Source organism: Mustela nigripes, chromosome 8 (genome assembly GCF_022355385.1).
Source record: "Mustela nigripes isolate SB6536 chromosome 8, MUSNIG.SB6536, whole genome shotgun sequence".
NCBI classification, from domain to species: Eukaryota; Metazoa; Chordata; class Mammalia; order Carnivora; family Mustelidae; genus Mustela; species Mustela nigripes.
The window spans coordinates 72,044,091-72,061,361 of record NC_081564.1 but is presented as its reverse complement, the minus strand read 5'-3'; the positions used below and the strand labels follow the sequence as shown (position 1 = coordinate 72,061,361).

Genomic DNA, 17,271 nt, shown 5'->3' with positions numbered 1-17,271 from the left:
ATTTGACTAAAGCAATGACATAGATGCCCACCCACCCCACCCCCACCAACCACCTTTGTTTTGAGAAACCCAAACCAAACATCAGTGATCCCTAAGAGTAACTTCTAGGCCAATAGACCCAGAGAAGAAAAAGAATCTATGAAAATGTTTTTAATATGGTATTAACAAAGATTAACTTAATACTGAAGGGTACTTCATATAATATCCACATCATTTTAAACCTCTTTTTAACATAGAGTTTTATAAAATCTAGAACCTCTTAAAATTGTCCCCGGTATAACATCTACCTTATGATACGTGTGCACTTTCAATGGCTACTGAAGGCTTAAAGTAGCAATAGGACTATGCACCAGAAAGCGAATGTTAAGAAAGAAAACTCAGAACTATATATATCTGAGACTCACATTCCCTATAAATCATAATGTAATTTCAACTTTAATTCTACCATGTACGTAATAAAAAGGAAATTTGATCTTTAAAAGAAATCTGAGATGTTCTTTTTCATTCTTATCTCTTTATCTGCATTTAAAAAACTTGTAAACTTGTTAACTCTATAATATGTTAAGTATTTTATTTTCATCACAACATTTAGGAACATTTAACTGTTCGTTTTCATTGAAAAGGAGGTCACGGGACTTTTAGAAGAAGCGTTTCCTTGAGTATTGTTTACCTGGCTGACTTGACATAATTCTACATAGAAATGTGTTCTGTCCGTTTATAGCTGAATTTTTACTAAGAACGCTGCCTATGGTAAATATTTACATTTGTTGGCGATATAGAGCCCCTCGGGGGAAAAAGGATGACTGTCTTCTGATGTAATCAGCAAAACAGCACAAAGATGAATGCACAACGGGTAGCCATTTTCAAGTATATGAAAAAACCCTATTCTGTAGGGCAAGGCTGAATGCCTCCGAAAAGTCATGGTTTTCTTTGTCCTTTACAGATGGCCATCACAGCAGTGACCCTTGGAGCTCCTCCAGTGGGATGAATCAGCCTGGCTACGGAGGAATGTTGGGCAGTTCTTCTCATATTCCACAGTCTAGCAGCTACTGTAGCCTGCATCCGCACGAACGCTTGGTAAGGCAGATTTACGTGGTTCTGGGGATAACACAGCTAGTTTCCGAAATCCCATTCTCCGCCTTCCCGTGCATGTACACAGGACTCTGTCATGAATGTAGAAACGGTATAACCCATCATTCTTAGAGTTCTCTTGTTTCTGAGACCAAAGACAGAACAGATCATCTTTGGAAGCCCTTGTGGCTTTTCTTTGGCATTGAACTTCATGGTGTTTTGTTCCGTGCTTTCTTTTATGACACTGTTAGCCTCCTTTGGACATAAATATATGCTGTATTTGAGTTGCACAATTTCAGCTATGATGGATCCTTGTCATTTATTTGTTTACTTTCTGTAGTTTTGAAGCGTATACTGCAGGGGGCAGAGTGGCAGTCAGTAGACTGAGAGTAGGTGGCCGGCATCTCCCATGTGCATTTCCACTTCCTCTTACCGGCTTCTGTCCCTAGTGACAGCTTTGACCCGTGGTGCCACACCCAAAGGAAAGAGTTCCTGTTTCCCATACACGCCACTAGTCACAGCGACCAGGAGCTTTCTGGTAGATCATAGATCAGATTCCCACTTTTCAGTGGTTTAGCTATAATTCCACGTTACTGCTAATGAGATGTTCCATGGCCTCACTCAGTTGAAAACTGCCGAACTGCAGAACATTATCTTGTTGCATTACTGAAGGGCTCACTCTGCCCGTTGCCTAAACTCATCCATCCTAGCGGGTCCCTTTATCTTGGAGGAAGGAGCTCATCTGAGCTTTTCCAGCCTCAAAACTCCCACAGTCCAGAATCCACTTAGGAGCTTGAGTTGAGCATTCCAGGAGACCCTGAATTAGGCTTGAGATGCCGGTAAGATGGGACTAAGCCCCTTGTGCAGTCCTATAACTTTAAAAATGTATGGAGCTATAATCCTACAAATACGAAAAAGAGTCTGAACAAATCCAGTTGTCCTTCGTGGTGCTGGGTCACTATACATCTCGAAATTGCCCCTTGTTCTCCTAAAACTTAGGTTCACGTGTCTTTCTCTGCTCTGCGATAGGAAATAGTACTTTCTGGGCTTCTGTGATCTTTCCTCCTTGTTTCAAACACTAGAGACAGAGAAAGGGTGACTTGTGTTCTGTTCTGGCAACATAAATATTCCAGAAGGTACAGTCTCTGATCTCCTTGAAAGATACTTATCTAGTGAGTCCTGGTGATAGAGACACCGTGGTCAGTTAGCCTATCTGTTCACAAGAGGCAAAAATAGTGGAGATAGAATTGGTCTTTTTCTATCATCTGCCAAGTTTGACTGTGTAAATCCACCTATCTCTAATTTCAGCACATCTTCAGTAAATAGCAAATGATTTACTGGCACGTTTTATCTTCTCCCACCTCCTACTTGGAGGTATTAGAGTGAAAGCTTAGAGAAATATCAACTATTATTATACTAGAATTTCTTCTTGGCCAACATCTTTATTTCCCCATCATCATTTTCCACTTCTCTAAGGAACTCATGATCAAAACTACATCTGTCCTCTGAGCAAGGAAAATTTTGATTACAACTAAAGGATTTTGGCAGTATACTAACATAACATGGAATGTCAGTCCTTCTAAGAGTTGTTCATTTGACATTTATTTTTGTTCTTTCTTCCTTTCCTTATCATACTGTAGAATTTTGATGTAGGTGGTTTGATTTTATCCCAATCAAATTCACTGCATGGGCGGAGGTATCTTTAAAGTGTGCTCGAATGCATAAGAAGTGTAATTTAAAAAAGGAAACCAACTACATTCCTTTCAGAAAAAAATTTGCTGAAAACCTTAAAAACCAATACAATATTATCAACCAGGGAGAAAGATCCTTTTGAAGGAATAACCCAACAGGTTGTATCTGATGCTACATTTGAAATGTCATTTATCCAACACCGAGCATGGCGTTTTTATTCTTAATATGATTATTTAGCAGATCTTAGAGATTAAGGGTTTGTTTTAAAAAAATGGTAAATGAATGGGGTCTCTGGTAATGTATCCTAATGAATTTTCTCACTGATAGGAAAACTGTTAGATTATTATATCTAGTAATCATTGTAATTTCAGTATTAACCATTTGGAAATCTCTCGCTGAAATGCCTTTGAGGAGTCTGACACTGATTGAGAATAATTGGAGTGCGCAGTAGGAGCTTAGTGTCCTTTCACTTGAAAATAATGGTAGTTGCTCCCAATTTTCATCTATAGCTTTTGGCCAGTCTCACAAAGAACAAAAGAATAGTTTGAGAAAAAGAAGAGCGTTTTCTCTGTATCATTTTGGGTATAATTTGGCCAAATTAGTATTGTCTCTGAAGGTACAACATTTTAGAAACATTATTGCCTTCGTTGTGCTAGAATGTGTAATTGTAAAGCTTCAAATCCATACATTCCAGTAGCAACTGTCAAGTCACCAATTTCGATTCTTTAAATCCCCTTTACAGCTTCAGTTTCTACAACACAATCCCACAGCTAATTGCTACTATGTCACAGATACACATACAGAATCACTCGGAAGAATGGAGTTTGTGGTTAAACTTTGGAATGGGTTGCTGTAGAAGATTTAAGGTTGGATTGACTTGGCAGAGTTTTGTTTAGAAATAGGATAGAGACCTCCGTCTGGCATGGTTTAGGCATGGTCTTTGCCCCACAGAGTGAAATAGTCCTAGGAATCTGGAATTTTAATATAAAAGAGTTCTGAAGTTTTTGTAACATAAACACTTACCCTGGTGATTCTCAACCAGGTGGGATTTTACCCCCTCAGGGAACACTTGGGAATGTCTGAAGACATTTTTGGGTGTTTCAGCTGTAGGTGTCACTGGAATCTAGCATGTAGAAGGCGGGGATGCTGGTAGGCATGCTGTAAGATGTAGGAGAGAGCCCCACAGCGAACAGTTACCTGGCATAAAAGAGTAATGGTGCCAAGGTTATAAAATTTGCCTGAGCCCAAAGCATGACTTTATTCTTAGTATGTGGCACCCAATGATTATATTTTCCAGTCTTTGAATTATCAACCCATGGGTTGATCGAAGCATCACTAATAGAAACATGTTCAATACTTATTCTGTCTGTTGGGCTACAGATATGCTGTAATTGGGCATCATAAGTAAAAATATTTCAATAGTGGGCATGTAAAGCCATTATGCTTTCTCAGTCTCCTCTTTCTACATGTAACAAGCAGGCAGACAGTAGCAATAGCCGGAGGTAGAGAGGCAAAAGAGACCTCTCATTGTGGGTCCCTAAATACTCTACAAGAGACATACTTCACACATCAGTGATTGGCTCTGCAGTGTATTTATTATATCTGAGTGATAGTAGTTTTCAGGATACTTTTCCTTGTATATGGAAATAAATTAATAAATATATCATAGTACATTATAATTTATAATAATAAATAAATAATAAATCTCATTAATTTTTTTCATTTCAGCATCCTATTTTCTGTGAGTCTCTAAAAATAACTGATTTACTACATAGATTGCGTTCGTTTCCCTATTAAAATCGATGGGAAAGAACTTTTCTTATCATTCTCCAAACTCAGTATTAACCCTCTGTCTGTTAAATCCTGACTTACTGCCCATTTTTCTCCCTGTTAAAAGTGATTAGAAATCCTCCCCAACGTGGAAATCTTTTTCCCATTCGACCCTGTGATTATATAGTCATTTAAATATTTTTCAAAATTCTTTCCTCTGTTTTGATTTTTGCCTATCTGGGACTGATTTATACAGTTTCCCTGTTCTTCAGAAACTCAGCACAGAATAGCATTGTGTAGAAATGAGTGCAAACCGTTCCTTCCTTTCAGTTTCCTTCTTTCTTCTATGTTCAGTTTCTTTTTCTCGACTTTGTTACGGTGTTTAGCTGTCAAGCAGAAATAGTGGTTCTAAGTTTGGTGCTCCGTGGCTTATCCAGTGTTTTGGGTTAGCTGTACCATGCAATGGGCCCGTTCTGTCCTTGTTTGGAGAAAAGTTCGTGGGCTGCTTGGGGCAAGTAGGAATGAGTTTAACAGGTGGCCTAAGGAGTTTTTTGGTGAAGCACAGAGATCCATGAAATTAAAAAGTTTGAAAAGCCTTCTTGGGAAGTGGGAAAGATGTAAGGGTATCATCTCAACTTTTTCACTGATGTTGACCTTTCATTTGGACTGGTTTAATGCGTAGAGGTCACATTGTCAAAGACATCCACCAGGTCATTGGCAGATCTAACGTAGGTTCATTGCCTAGACTGTTTAAATCTCTTTCAAGTAAGTGGTATTTCAATCCACTATTTATTAAATGCCAACTGATAACCAGTTGTTCATTGAGAATATAAGATAATGATGTGTTCAGCACTCAGCCGTAAGTTGTGAGATGCAGAGGTGTAAGCTCTCTTCCCTCCCCTTAAAGAGTTTACAGTCTAGGTGGAAATGCACTTGAAAGAGAAAGCAAGGAAAGGCAGCATATAATTAAGTGTTAAATGGCACAGCACAGACTGTGAGTGCATTAGGAATTCAGACGGAAGAGATTGTGCAAGAGTTGGAAGTAGGAAGGATTACTAAAAGAAGAGGTAGGACCCAAGATGGACCTCACAAAATTAAATAGAGAAATATCAAGACACTGGCGTTTCCCTCCTACGAATAAGTGCCTGGGCTTTAAGCACCCCTGACTTTTAGCGTCATATTCAATCTCTATTTTTAATTGAATATCCGTGGCTGATTAATATATTACCCATAAGAAAAAATAGAGTTCAGCTAAAATAGTTTTCCTTTAACACATTCAAATACCTATGAGAATAACTTTTTAAGTTACTTTTTTGTCTTGGAAAAGTAACTAGCTTGATGTGTTTTGGTAAATAACTGTGTCCCTGTTGGTGATCTGCTCATTCCCAAGCAGACGGATTGCCACTTTACAGGCACTGTGATATACCCCCAAGAAAAGCAGCTTCTTTGGGCCACAAGGATAATAATTGAACTCAAGACAAAACATTAAAACAAATGATTCTATGAAGATGTTCTTTTTTCATAGGTATCTGGTAGATTACTAATGAAGAAGACACATAAAGAAAGAGCTCACATTAGTCTTTCTCAGTTGAGTCATTCCAATTTAATTCAGTATGGTTGTTGATTTAAGGCTTTACATACGATGCTTTAGAGAGATAGTTAATCGTCTTTACTTTTTAGAAGTTTTCCATGTACCCTTCTGTTCTTGCTTGAGTTCAGAAAGGTGGTCCAGTTGTACAGGCAGAGGATTTGAGACTGGCTACTCTTTGCCATTTAGTCCAAAAGTTGACCCGTGTCCATCCCATGGGTCACAATACTGTTTTATTCATTGTATCATGGACTCTTTCTTACTTGATCAATAGTTCATACAAAAAAGTAATAGTAGAGATGGTCTTTTATGTTGCTGACACCTCAGAGGTACTTTGAAGCGATAATTTTTAGATTTAGAGATTGTGATCATTTCTCACTGTCTGTGATGGCCATTGTATTCCTCTACATTTGATGCAAACCCAAACCAACTATGTGTCTTTGTATTTTCTTATTTGAAAAATGAAATCTGTCAGATCTAAGCAAGATGTATTCTTGGATATTTTGAAATTCGAAGGGCTGTCTCCATTGCAAAATGAAGAGTTCCAAAAGGAGTATTAGAATCCTAACCCACTAAATAGTTCATGGTTGAATGTGGCTTTTTTTTTTCTTCCCCTTCTTGCTGCAGAGCTATCCATCACACTCCTCAGCAGACATCAATTCCAGTCTTCCTCCGATGTCCACTTTCCACCGCAGTGGCACAAACCATTACAGCTCCTCTTCCTGCACGCCTCCCGCCAACGGGACCGACAGTATAATGGGTGAGTCATAGAAATGGTGATTCTGATGCCAACAAGCAAGGTCAGGGTTTAAGAATACAGGACCTCTTTTTTCTTATCATTGAGCAGCGAGCAGGCAATGAGTATTTGTCACATAACTGCATGAAAATACATGAACCAAACAGAAATAGTCATTGGCTTGTCCATAATCACTTTTTTTTCTTCCTTTTTGGGGGGGGGGGGGTCACAAGAAACTGATATTTGGCTACTTGGTTCATTGTGAGTTATTAGACTGAACGAAGGTTGAACTAGGCCAAAACTAACTTGCTTCTCACACTCTCCAACAGTGAGCAGAGTGAACTTTTATAAGACAAACCACTGATGACTTAGTGAGATGGGGGGCAAGTTAGCTCTTACCAGGAGTTATTGACCCCTTCCCAAATCTAGTCAACCGTGCTAGGCTCTTAATCATGACATACCACAGTCTTCCAAAGACTAGCTCCTGTGATATTCATGGGTGATTATTAATAACTAGATGGCTTCACCTCCTGGAGAATGTGGCATCGTTGAGTCTTTCAGAGGGGAAGAAGCAACTTTGTTAATGCAGAAGAATCACACAGCCTGACGTTCTAGGGTCTTACTAAAACCTCAGCCTCCACTGGTCGCCACTACCCTGGTCCTAGCTCAGCCTGACAACTTGTTTGGCCTCAGGATCTCTTGCCGCGGGTCCCTGATGGGAACATTAACTGTATGCTTTAGAGAGAAGAATGTGTGACAGAATAATCCTACTGTTTATTCCCTTTAGCTCTCTGCAGTTTTTCATTTTCTTTAGAGAGTTCATGGGAGTTGGGAAAGTGGTGTGAATCACTTATGTGGCAAAGTTTTTGATGAGAGGGAAGAAATGTGCTTTGAAATGTTGCAAATATAATTCTGCCTAAATAATATACTCCCTGCTTATTCAATAATATATTTCACACTTGAGATGAGCCACCTTCGCAGCCTATTGCTATCATGTCTCACTAAGAAGCAAATTTACAAGAGTTTCCATTTTCGTAACTTTTCATAACAAAGCTTCTACAAATGTGTTGCATCAGTTTGACCTTGGAGAGGAATGGACAGAGGTCACATGGGGAAGTTGGGTTAGCTATCAATGCAGTTTTGGCAGATTTGAAAAACAAGAAGAAAGAAAGAAGTGCAGAACTGAAAGGGTGAGAAAAGCATATTTCACTTCAATGTGGTTTGACAAATGGAAAGCCCCTTTCTGTAGTCATGAGGTCTCGTTATAAAGAAGGATGACTGGTCATTCATCCTCTTACACGGCAGATTTCCTGTCTACTTGTGGTTTGAGTAATTTTCTTTTTTAGGAAGGTATAAAGGTGGAGCAAAAGCTTGACTTGAGGAAAACATACTTGGGCATTATTTGAAAAAAATTCTGTGCTGAATGATGTACAAAACAGTCTTTCTGGGAGCAAGGCACCACAACTTGGGAAGAAAGAGATATTTTGAGATGGAATAGTCATTTTTCATGAAGCTGTGGTCAGCATGGCCACAAATCCCAGTGGGACTGAGATTTGCTCTGTTTAAGATGGTTGACTCATCATTAGCCTGTGGATGACAGGAATGTCTGCTGTCCTTCTTCATTGGGTCTGGGCAGCTATGGAGCAGTAGGTGACTTCTGCGTGCTAACAGGCTCAACCACACACTAAAGATGGAATGAACTTGTTATATGGACCACAAAGCCCTGTTGAAGTAGAGGGAGGGTCTCTACAATATTAAAAGAGCCATAATTTTAAAAGAGAAAGTAAGTGATCTCTGGAACCCAGAAAAAAGTTTTTAAGAATAATTTTATTACATAGATTATTACATAATCATGGGTATACTTGTCAAAATCTATTAGCAGAATATCAGAAAGCTTTATAATCTTCTCGGGAAATAAGTAGACATGTTAATTCAGCTTTTTGGAAGAACAGACCTTTATTAACTTGCATAAGTGCAGTTATTACTTTAGGATTATGTTAAGGGGGAGCATTCTAGAATGTTCTTTCTTAAAATAAGATGTCCTGCGATTTCTTACATTAAAATACAGGGGAAAATTTAAATAGGATAATAAAGTCTTGGTATTGCATGGTGTCGAGTGGCTCACGTTTCTTCCCACTTTAATTTTCTTGGGCTTTGGATTGATTTTCAGAGTGTGGTAGAAGTCAGGGATAGCAGCATGTCTGTATAATAAGAAGAGAAGATTTCTCTTCTGATGTTAGTGATACTTCCCTAACAAACAGTATGGATTAATAGGATACATCTGTAGACTTTTGAAAATATTTGGCATATACTCACTCATTCTGAATGCAGGAAATAAAGAAATATTACATTGCCTATATCTCAAAGAACAAACAGAGCTAATTAAATAATTGGTAAATAGGGAACACATAGCCTGACACATGTTTGAGATTACACACATGATTCTGTAGAAAATAACTGTAAGCACTACTAATGCCGTAAGAATGGAGTTCAAGCACTAACACATGGACATCACATTTTTCAAGTTTTCTTGGTGAAAAAGTGCAAGGCCGTGCAGTCTTTTCATACATGGCGCTGATGTCTTAGGAAGCTGCTTTTTTTTTTTTTCAGTTCAGAAGGAGATCATTGCCCTGCTTCTGAGTTTCATGTTATAATGTGTCCCCCTGGCCACCAGTGAATGTCCTAAACTGATTACAGAACAACAAAATGCATGTGGAGCAAGGGGCAAACTTAGAACCATCAGAAGGTGACCCCCTGGAACCACCTTGTCCCTCTTTCTGTCCTCTGCATTTCAAAGATGGCAGATGCTTGCCAAGGCTTACAGAAGCTTGTTTGACTTGGTGAGGTGATCACTGTTTCTTGTTTTGTCGGCTTTTGCCCTTTAATGCCCAATAGCATTTTTTGATAAATAAATGCTTAAGAAGGAAAAAACATCCCAATTATCATAACTGTTTTTTGGGGGTTTTTTGGTTTTTGTTTTTTTTTTTAATGATACATCCATCCATGGATTTTTGAGAGAATTGTCACGTATTTTAGTTGGCGCACGGAGTATTTTCCTTCAAAGCCTTGCCTGTAAACTCTGGAGGTTACAGTCAACGTTTCTGAACTGGAAGGGTCCATTAGAATCCCGGGAATTACATGACCATAACGCACAGGACACAGCATGGATTCCTACTGGTTGGGCTGATAGAGTACCCCGCTGAAGAAAAGAGCCAAATCCGGAGTTACCACCATCAGATCCTTCAACTCTTCCTAAAACCCTTCCAGGGCAATGCTGCTGGCTTTATATCAGAAGCTGGCGGGGCCAGGGCCTCACATGCCAACAAGCACGTAGAGCAGGAAGGGAGCAAGTGATTACAAGCCAGCCTACAGAGGATAAAAATGTCTAGAGGATAGCAGCCCTGACATATATGTTGCTACCTAAATATTTCCTTCTTAACCTGCAATGCCCAATTTCCTGTCTTGACCAAAAGGTTTGAGAGCACTGCCTAGCCTAACATGGTCTCCCGAGATTACTCAAGGACAGGAGCGCCCCAGTACCCCACTAGGAGATACCATTTGTATACATTCCCAGGGTGTGACCCCTGGTTGTTTGGGACTCCACACCCTCCCTTCTTCTCAGAGGGAATTGGGCATAAAACTAACATTATTGTTATAATAACTATTATTGTTTCATTAGCCTTTAACTGGCCTGCTTTCTAATGCATGGAACTTCCCATGTTTTTAAACCTCAAACCAAACAGTGTTGAAGGAACAGACTACCATGATTGATTTAATGCAACATATGCTAAAGATTACCCTGGAATATCTCTCTGGTTCCTGAATTAATCTGGCTTACAACTTTCACTTCTAATGACATGTTTGTATGACATGATGCATTGTAGTATGTGGCTTTTCTAGTAGAAACATTATGTCCATTTCCCCTTGAGGACTCGGTTTCACAGTAATTTTATTATTAGAGTAGTCATATAATATTCACTTTGTCTTTTGTAAGAATCTCGAGCCTTCAAATACAGTTGGGTGATGAACAGGCACCGTGCTTAAGAGTAATATGGATTTTATCCAGCAGTGACTTGGCATCTTAGTTACAAAGACCACCAACGGAGAACAATAAACTCGTTTGATTTAAGTCTTCTTGTCCATTTCCTGCACATGGTCCTGGGGTCCAACTCCCCCCTTGAATTCCTAGGAATCCCTCCTGCTAAAAATTAGTGCATTGTGGCCTCTATTTGAGTCTTTATTCTAGAATCGTGTGTACTAAGAATGCTGGAGATACTCCTCCTTTTGTTATCTTTATAGAGATGAACTCATGGCTCATTTTGGAAGCATTATGCTGCTTCTAATAGTTTAATCACATGAAGGTCCCTTGGACACAGTTCAAAAAACCCTAAATTTTAAAGCAGTCACCATCTTTCAGACAAATTCACTCTGAATTGTAGTTCTTATTCCTTTTAGATCTTCACCGTGTTCCCAGCCCGAGGTTCTGGGTGTGCAGTAAAGGGATAACACATTTTCCAAATTCTGATTTTCGGTAGCCAGTCCCCAGGCACCACTCTTCCTGGTGTTTGGATTAGGGTGTGTTCTGATAGGAATGGCTGTTTCCTCAAAGCTGAGACTGAGACTGAGGGTGGTCCCACATGAAACAGAAGGTACCAGACCCTTCCTTCTGCTCCATCTTCTAGCCAGCAGCAGCACCTGTGTTCAGACCATCTGAATAATGCTTAGGGGGCTGGCGGTCTCGAGTCCCCCTGTAAAATTTCAGTTCTTTTTAATAACTGCTCTTTTTTTTTTTTTAGATTTTTATTTATTTATTTGACAGACAGAGATCACAAGTAGGCAGAGAGGCAGGCAGAGAGAGAGAGGAAGAAGCAGGCTCCCTGCCCAGCAGAGAGCCCGATGTAGGACTTGACCCCAGGACCCTGAGATCATGCCCTGAGCCGAAGGCAGAGGCTTAACCCACTGAGGCACCCAGGTGCCCCAATAACTGCTCATCTTATATTCATATTTACCTTACTGCTTTAGAGAATAATTTTTTTTTCTTGAGCAAGAGAAATTGATTAGAGCTAAAATAACAAGAAATCAATCCCATCTTTACCCAGAAGGTGCAGTAGTTTCTACTTCTCCTCCTATTATATGAGCATTCCGGCAATTTCTAATGATATGAGTTGACAAAAACTTGGGCCTAAAACAGGAATTGAGTCCTGTCCCATGAAAGCCATAACACGGATCTGATGAGCACAAAGTTTGATTAGAAAGTGTATTTTGCCAAACACGACCCATTACTTCTCAGTATAAAAAAGAGGACACTACTTGATCATTTAAATTCACTTTCTGATTATGTATGCCTTTTGACATCGCAGTCACACAAATAAAAAGAGAAATCTTTAAGAGAAGGACCCATGTAGCTTAACGTGTTCAGAGGCTCGGAAATGTGTCTTCTCCCACATTTCCTGGAACAGAACAAAAGGCATTCCAACTAAAAGGGCAAATTGGCCCCAGTACGCTGCTTTGAAATTTAAACCCTTGGGTTTGGCCCTCCAGCTGCTGCAAGGTAGAATGGCTTCATGTGAAAAAATAGTCTGTTCTTATCAGTAGCTTCCATGAGTAGCCTTTGGAGTTTTCTGAAACATTCTCCTGATCACATGGGGTAAGAAGTTGATTCTAGTCTTTATTCTACTTCCTGAGTCCTAGTACCACACTCTACAAAACAGGCAGTAATAGGAAGTTTAGTTGGAAAGAAATCATAATGATCCTAAGATCATAACGATCTTATCTCTTCTCAAGTGTATTTATATATATATATATGTACATATATATGTGTGTGTGTGTGTATATATATGTATATACATACATAGAGAGAGAGAGAATTTATTTTTTAAATGTCCCTAAAATATTTCTTTTGGTTTTCATGAGAATATATTTTGAAAAATTTGTCATCCTCATGTTAAAGTTGTTCAAAGGAAGATTTAATCTTTTGAAAGCTACTATTGCAGCAAACTTTATCTGTAATTAAAACAAAAGCTTATCTTTTTTGATTTGGGTTTTTGTGTTAGTAGATAATGTAATTCTTTTTGGTGTGGCTCTGAAATTGCATTTCACAAAGACCTGTTTTTTAATCAAGCAGATCACAAATTTGTTTGACTAACAAATCTAATATTTAGGTATCTGTGATAATATTGCTTCTGTGGGGAAAAACAAAAAGTATCTAATTGCCCCCAAATACCATTCTAGTACATGCTGAAAAAATGTGAGTGCTCTCTGTGCTTTCAAAATCTCTATTTTTTTCTCTTTAGAATTGTCTTTCATTTTCAAAGAGCTCCTCAATGCAGAAATGTTCATTTCTACATGAGATATAATTTCAATTAGCTCTTATACTTAAGTATTTTTAATATTAGTGGCATCTGGGAGATCCGTCCACTAGCTCTTTGTATGTCTGACTCATTTCAAAAGTGTGCTTATACTTATAATCCTTAGCACTAATAAGCGATATACTTTTAATAGTATGAATTTGTGATCTAAAAAAGAATGGTTTTGTCAGAGGGCAGTTGCATTCCTTGTATTGCATACTGGTTTTCTTTCAGTTTTAGTAATTAACAAATGAATATGGGTATGGGTTTTGTTAAACAAATAAAGCACACCTCAAAAGATGATTGAACTGACATACCTAACACAGAACCCTATAAAAATAGCAAGCAAGATGGGACTGGGAGGGAGACAAACCATAAGTGACTCTTAATCTCACAAAACAAACTGAGGGTTGCTGGGGGGAGGGGGCTTGGGAGAAGGGGAGTGGGGTTATGGACATTGGGGAGGGTATGTGCTATGGTGAGTGCTGTGAAGTGTGCAAACCTGGCGATTCACAGACCTGTACCCCTGGGGATAAAAATATAAAAAGTTATAAAAAGTTAAAAAAAATAGCAAGCATAACTTAACTATGCTAAGCAGAGGTCAGGAGAATGAAATTATGACCTAGAGAAGTAGAGAATTCAACCTATTGAGATCTGACCCCACTACCCCATTTTACAGATCTGGAAGCAGATGACACATTTGTCAGCAAGTGCGTCCTTGGGTCAAGGAGAGGACTGGGATTTTTTTTTTTTTTTTTTTTTTTTTTTTAGTTATGTCAAGTGCAATGATGTTCTGTTTGGATTAATCAGTGGACTTCAGATTTCCTTTTTTTGTTTCACAAAATAGCGAAAGACGGCTCCTTGGAGTTGAATAGGTTTTATTTAAATACTATGTTTATTTGCTAATGTTCAGGCCTTAATAAATGTCATATGCCAAATGTTCTAAGGGTTGTATTAATACTGTTCAATAAGCTGATACTTCAAATTCCAGGGCACAATCTACGTTTTTTTCACAATAGTCCTCGGTTCATTTATTTTGTAGTCAAAAATACCAGTGTTTAAGATGACAGAGGTAACTTCATGAATACGTAGACTTCTTTCATCTCCGAAATTTGAGACCATATTGATTTTTTGTAGCGTCACAGTTCAGATTTTTTTTGAACGTAAACACAGACTTGAGTATAGGTAGAGTATGTGTTATTTAAAATATTAAAAATATTTTCTTGCCCAGGAAGCCAGACCCATTATATAATTTCTTTTATTTTTGCCAAAAGGAGCACCTCGTTTTGCTAGGTATCAAATTTTTTAAAAACCGGAAAGCTGGCATAAATTATCTGTGAAGACAATTCCATTGTCTCTCTGAAATAGCGAGAAGAGGCACACTCTGAAGACTTCAGAGATCTGAAACGTACCACTTACTTCGTAGCTATGAACCTCCTGTGCTCGCACGCTTGCTACCATTCCCCACCAACTACTCCTAAGCAACCAGGGGGCCAGTCATAGCCACTGGAACACTTCATCATGAAACCAAGGTGTCAGGTTTCTATTTTATCTGTAAAAAAAAAGTTACATGAATATATTTGACATCTACCTCAGCAAACAAATTAATGCTAATTAAAGATTAATGTGTTGTAATTAGCATTAAAAATGCAATTAAATTGTGAGTAAATGGACCAGGAATAGAAAATTGTTCGACGTCTCACTGCCTGGTTTTTCATATTCTGCCTTTTGTTTTTGCAGCAAATAGAGGAAGTGGGGCAGCAGGCAGCTCCCAGACTGGAGATGCTCTGGGGAAAGCACTTGCTTCGGTGAGGAAATATTGACTTTGGACTTCATATGTACCATTGTGGAAGGGTGAACTTTAATCAGAAGTGGACATTTGGAATTGTAGAAAATGAATGGCAAATAGCCTTGATTTCTGGAAATGCTAGCTTTCTTGCAGGATGGTGGTTGGAAAATTTGAGGAGAGAGCTCTGAAGCTTCCAGGGAAGGACTCACCCTTCCAGGTTGTCTCCTCACAATGTTGCCAAGCAGTCCTCAGTTATGGATTTGTGGATGTTCTCAGGGCCTTTCGGTGTATAGATCTTCTATCTTGATTTCTTACTTTTCTCTAAAGACGTATAGTACTTATGGACTAAGACTGATTTTGCAGGGAGCAATTCTAAAACACTTTGGGAAAGGCATTTAAAGAAAAAAGACCATACCGAGCTCTGTGAGAAATTGTCACATAATTGGCGCCTGGGGACTCAGTTTCTTTGCCTCACCTGTCTGCTGCCAGGAGGCTAGAGTTGAGCAGTTCTTGCATGTTCACTAGTGATAAAGCATCCCACCTCGTCTGTGTGAGGGAGTATGCCTGTTGTTGTCTTCAAAAGCTAAATGTAGCCATTTGCAAATGTAAGTGGGGATTTGTTGCTCTCACATTTTGTCTCTTTGGTTAGCTTTTCCTTACCATTGGGAGCATAAAGTGAGTTTAATTCAGCATTGTGACCTAAGTGGAAGTTTATACTTCGTCTGGGCGTTCTTAAGCCTTGGCATTAAAAGCTTTAATTGTGGTAGAGAAGGAGTTGGACAAAAATCTTAGAAATGATGCTGTCTGACCTGTTTGGTGGAGGAAGAAAGGGGAGATTGGGGTGTCCATGTGGCTTGTTCACAGCCACGGAGCCTCAGTAGGACATGGGAGGGAAAGCAGAGTGTACTGACTGTGGTCCAGTACTGTCCCCGCCATTTTACATGAGCTCATAATTCTTCGTTTGAAAAATTAAAGTGTTAAATCTTTCATTTTATGACATTGGGTGCTCGCTTCGGCAGCACATATATTATGACATTGGTACTAGAGTCCATTGTTACGTTATTTTATGACTTGTAATTTTTAGGTGAATTGCAATGACCCTTGGTTATTTAACGAATTGTTGATTCTTTATTCCTAATAAATGAGGGTTTGTTTCTTTTTTTCTTTTCCCCCATTTTTTTTTTAAGATCTATTCTCCAGATCACACTAACAACAGCTTTTCATCAAACCCTTCAACTCCTGTTGGCTCTCCTCCTTCTCTCTCAGGTACCGTACCTAAATCCATTCCCATCATAATACCAGTGTCGGAGAACGATTTCCCTCTCATACTTCCTGGTCTGGCAGGTGGAAACTCCCTCCCTCCAAAAGCTCAAAACAGAACATTTCTGAACAGAAACATGGAAAGGTCTGTCTTTTCCTCTGCTATATGAAAGTACAGCCATTCACATCCAAAATTTTTCTCAAAAATTACATGTTTTTAGAATACATAGGCATATGGAAAACTTCCTAAACTTATCTCTGTAGAAGATATTCAGCAGAATAACATACTCTAAGAAGACAACTCAGGTGAGAAAACCCAGCTATTACAGTCAGGAATATGAATATAGATTATATAGCCATCAAATATAGACTGTTCAAAAGAATCATTTCCCACGGAAATTTTAGGCTTTCCACGCGTCCTTTTTAAAGTCCACGTCCCGGACATGATTGAGGAAAACTCTAATTGTGTGAATAGAGAAGTAACTGCATGGAGTAAAATGAAATGTTTGCCTTAAAATAGTACGTATTAGTATGACCTATGGCTTCAAATAATAAAATTATAAGTTCTTGAATTATGTTAGTAAAGCGTTTCCACTTTTCAGAGGTCCATTTAAGAGGCTCATTGCCCTTCTCGTATAAATGCTTCCAGAAGGCCCTATCTGGTGCATGTCTGTGCTCTTGGAAAGGAGGACAGGTGGCTTCCAAAAAAGAATCCGAATCGCATCTATACCTGATTGAAACTTGACCTTACTGTAATTTATAGTGAGGTCACTCGCCTGGATGCTGCCTTCTCAATCCCTGTTACTCCCTGTAGCAGCTCTCACGGGCCATCATAAACCGGGTTCCCTGGTAGAAAGCCGGAGGTTTTAGACTGCGCGAAGCTTTCAGAGGCGATGGCCGTGGCTTTGGGGGAGCCAAATATCAGCCTTTTCCAAGCCTCTGTTGATATGGGGTGGGGGCTGCCGCAGAATGGAGAGAGGTGGCTGGACGTTTAAGTCCGCATGTCCCAACGGACAGA

General features: G+C 39.1%; 1 protein-coding gene across 13 annotated transcripts in view; it reads left to right on the top strand.

The window, feature by feature from the left end:
• The window catches only part of TCF4 (transcription factor 4), a 346,933-nt gene that overhangs the window by 299,252 nt on the left and 30,410 nt on the right, over positions 1-17,271 (top strand). For all 13 annotated transcript variants that reach the window (XM_059409713.1, XM_059409720.1, XM_059409716.1 and 10 more), the window contains 4 exons: positions 944-1,077; positions 6,749-6,881; positions 14,945-15,012; positions 16,181-16,259. In XM_059409713.1, coding sequence (XP_059265696.1) covers positions 944-1,077; positions 6,749-6,881; positions 14,945-15,012; positions 16,181-16,259 — 414 coding nt within the window. The remainder of the gene's footprint in view (positions 1-943; positions 1,078-6,748; positions 6,882-14,944; positions 15,013-16,180; positions 16,260-17,271) is intronic.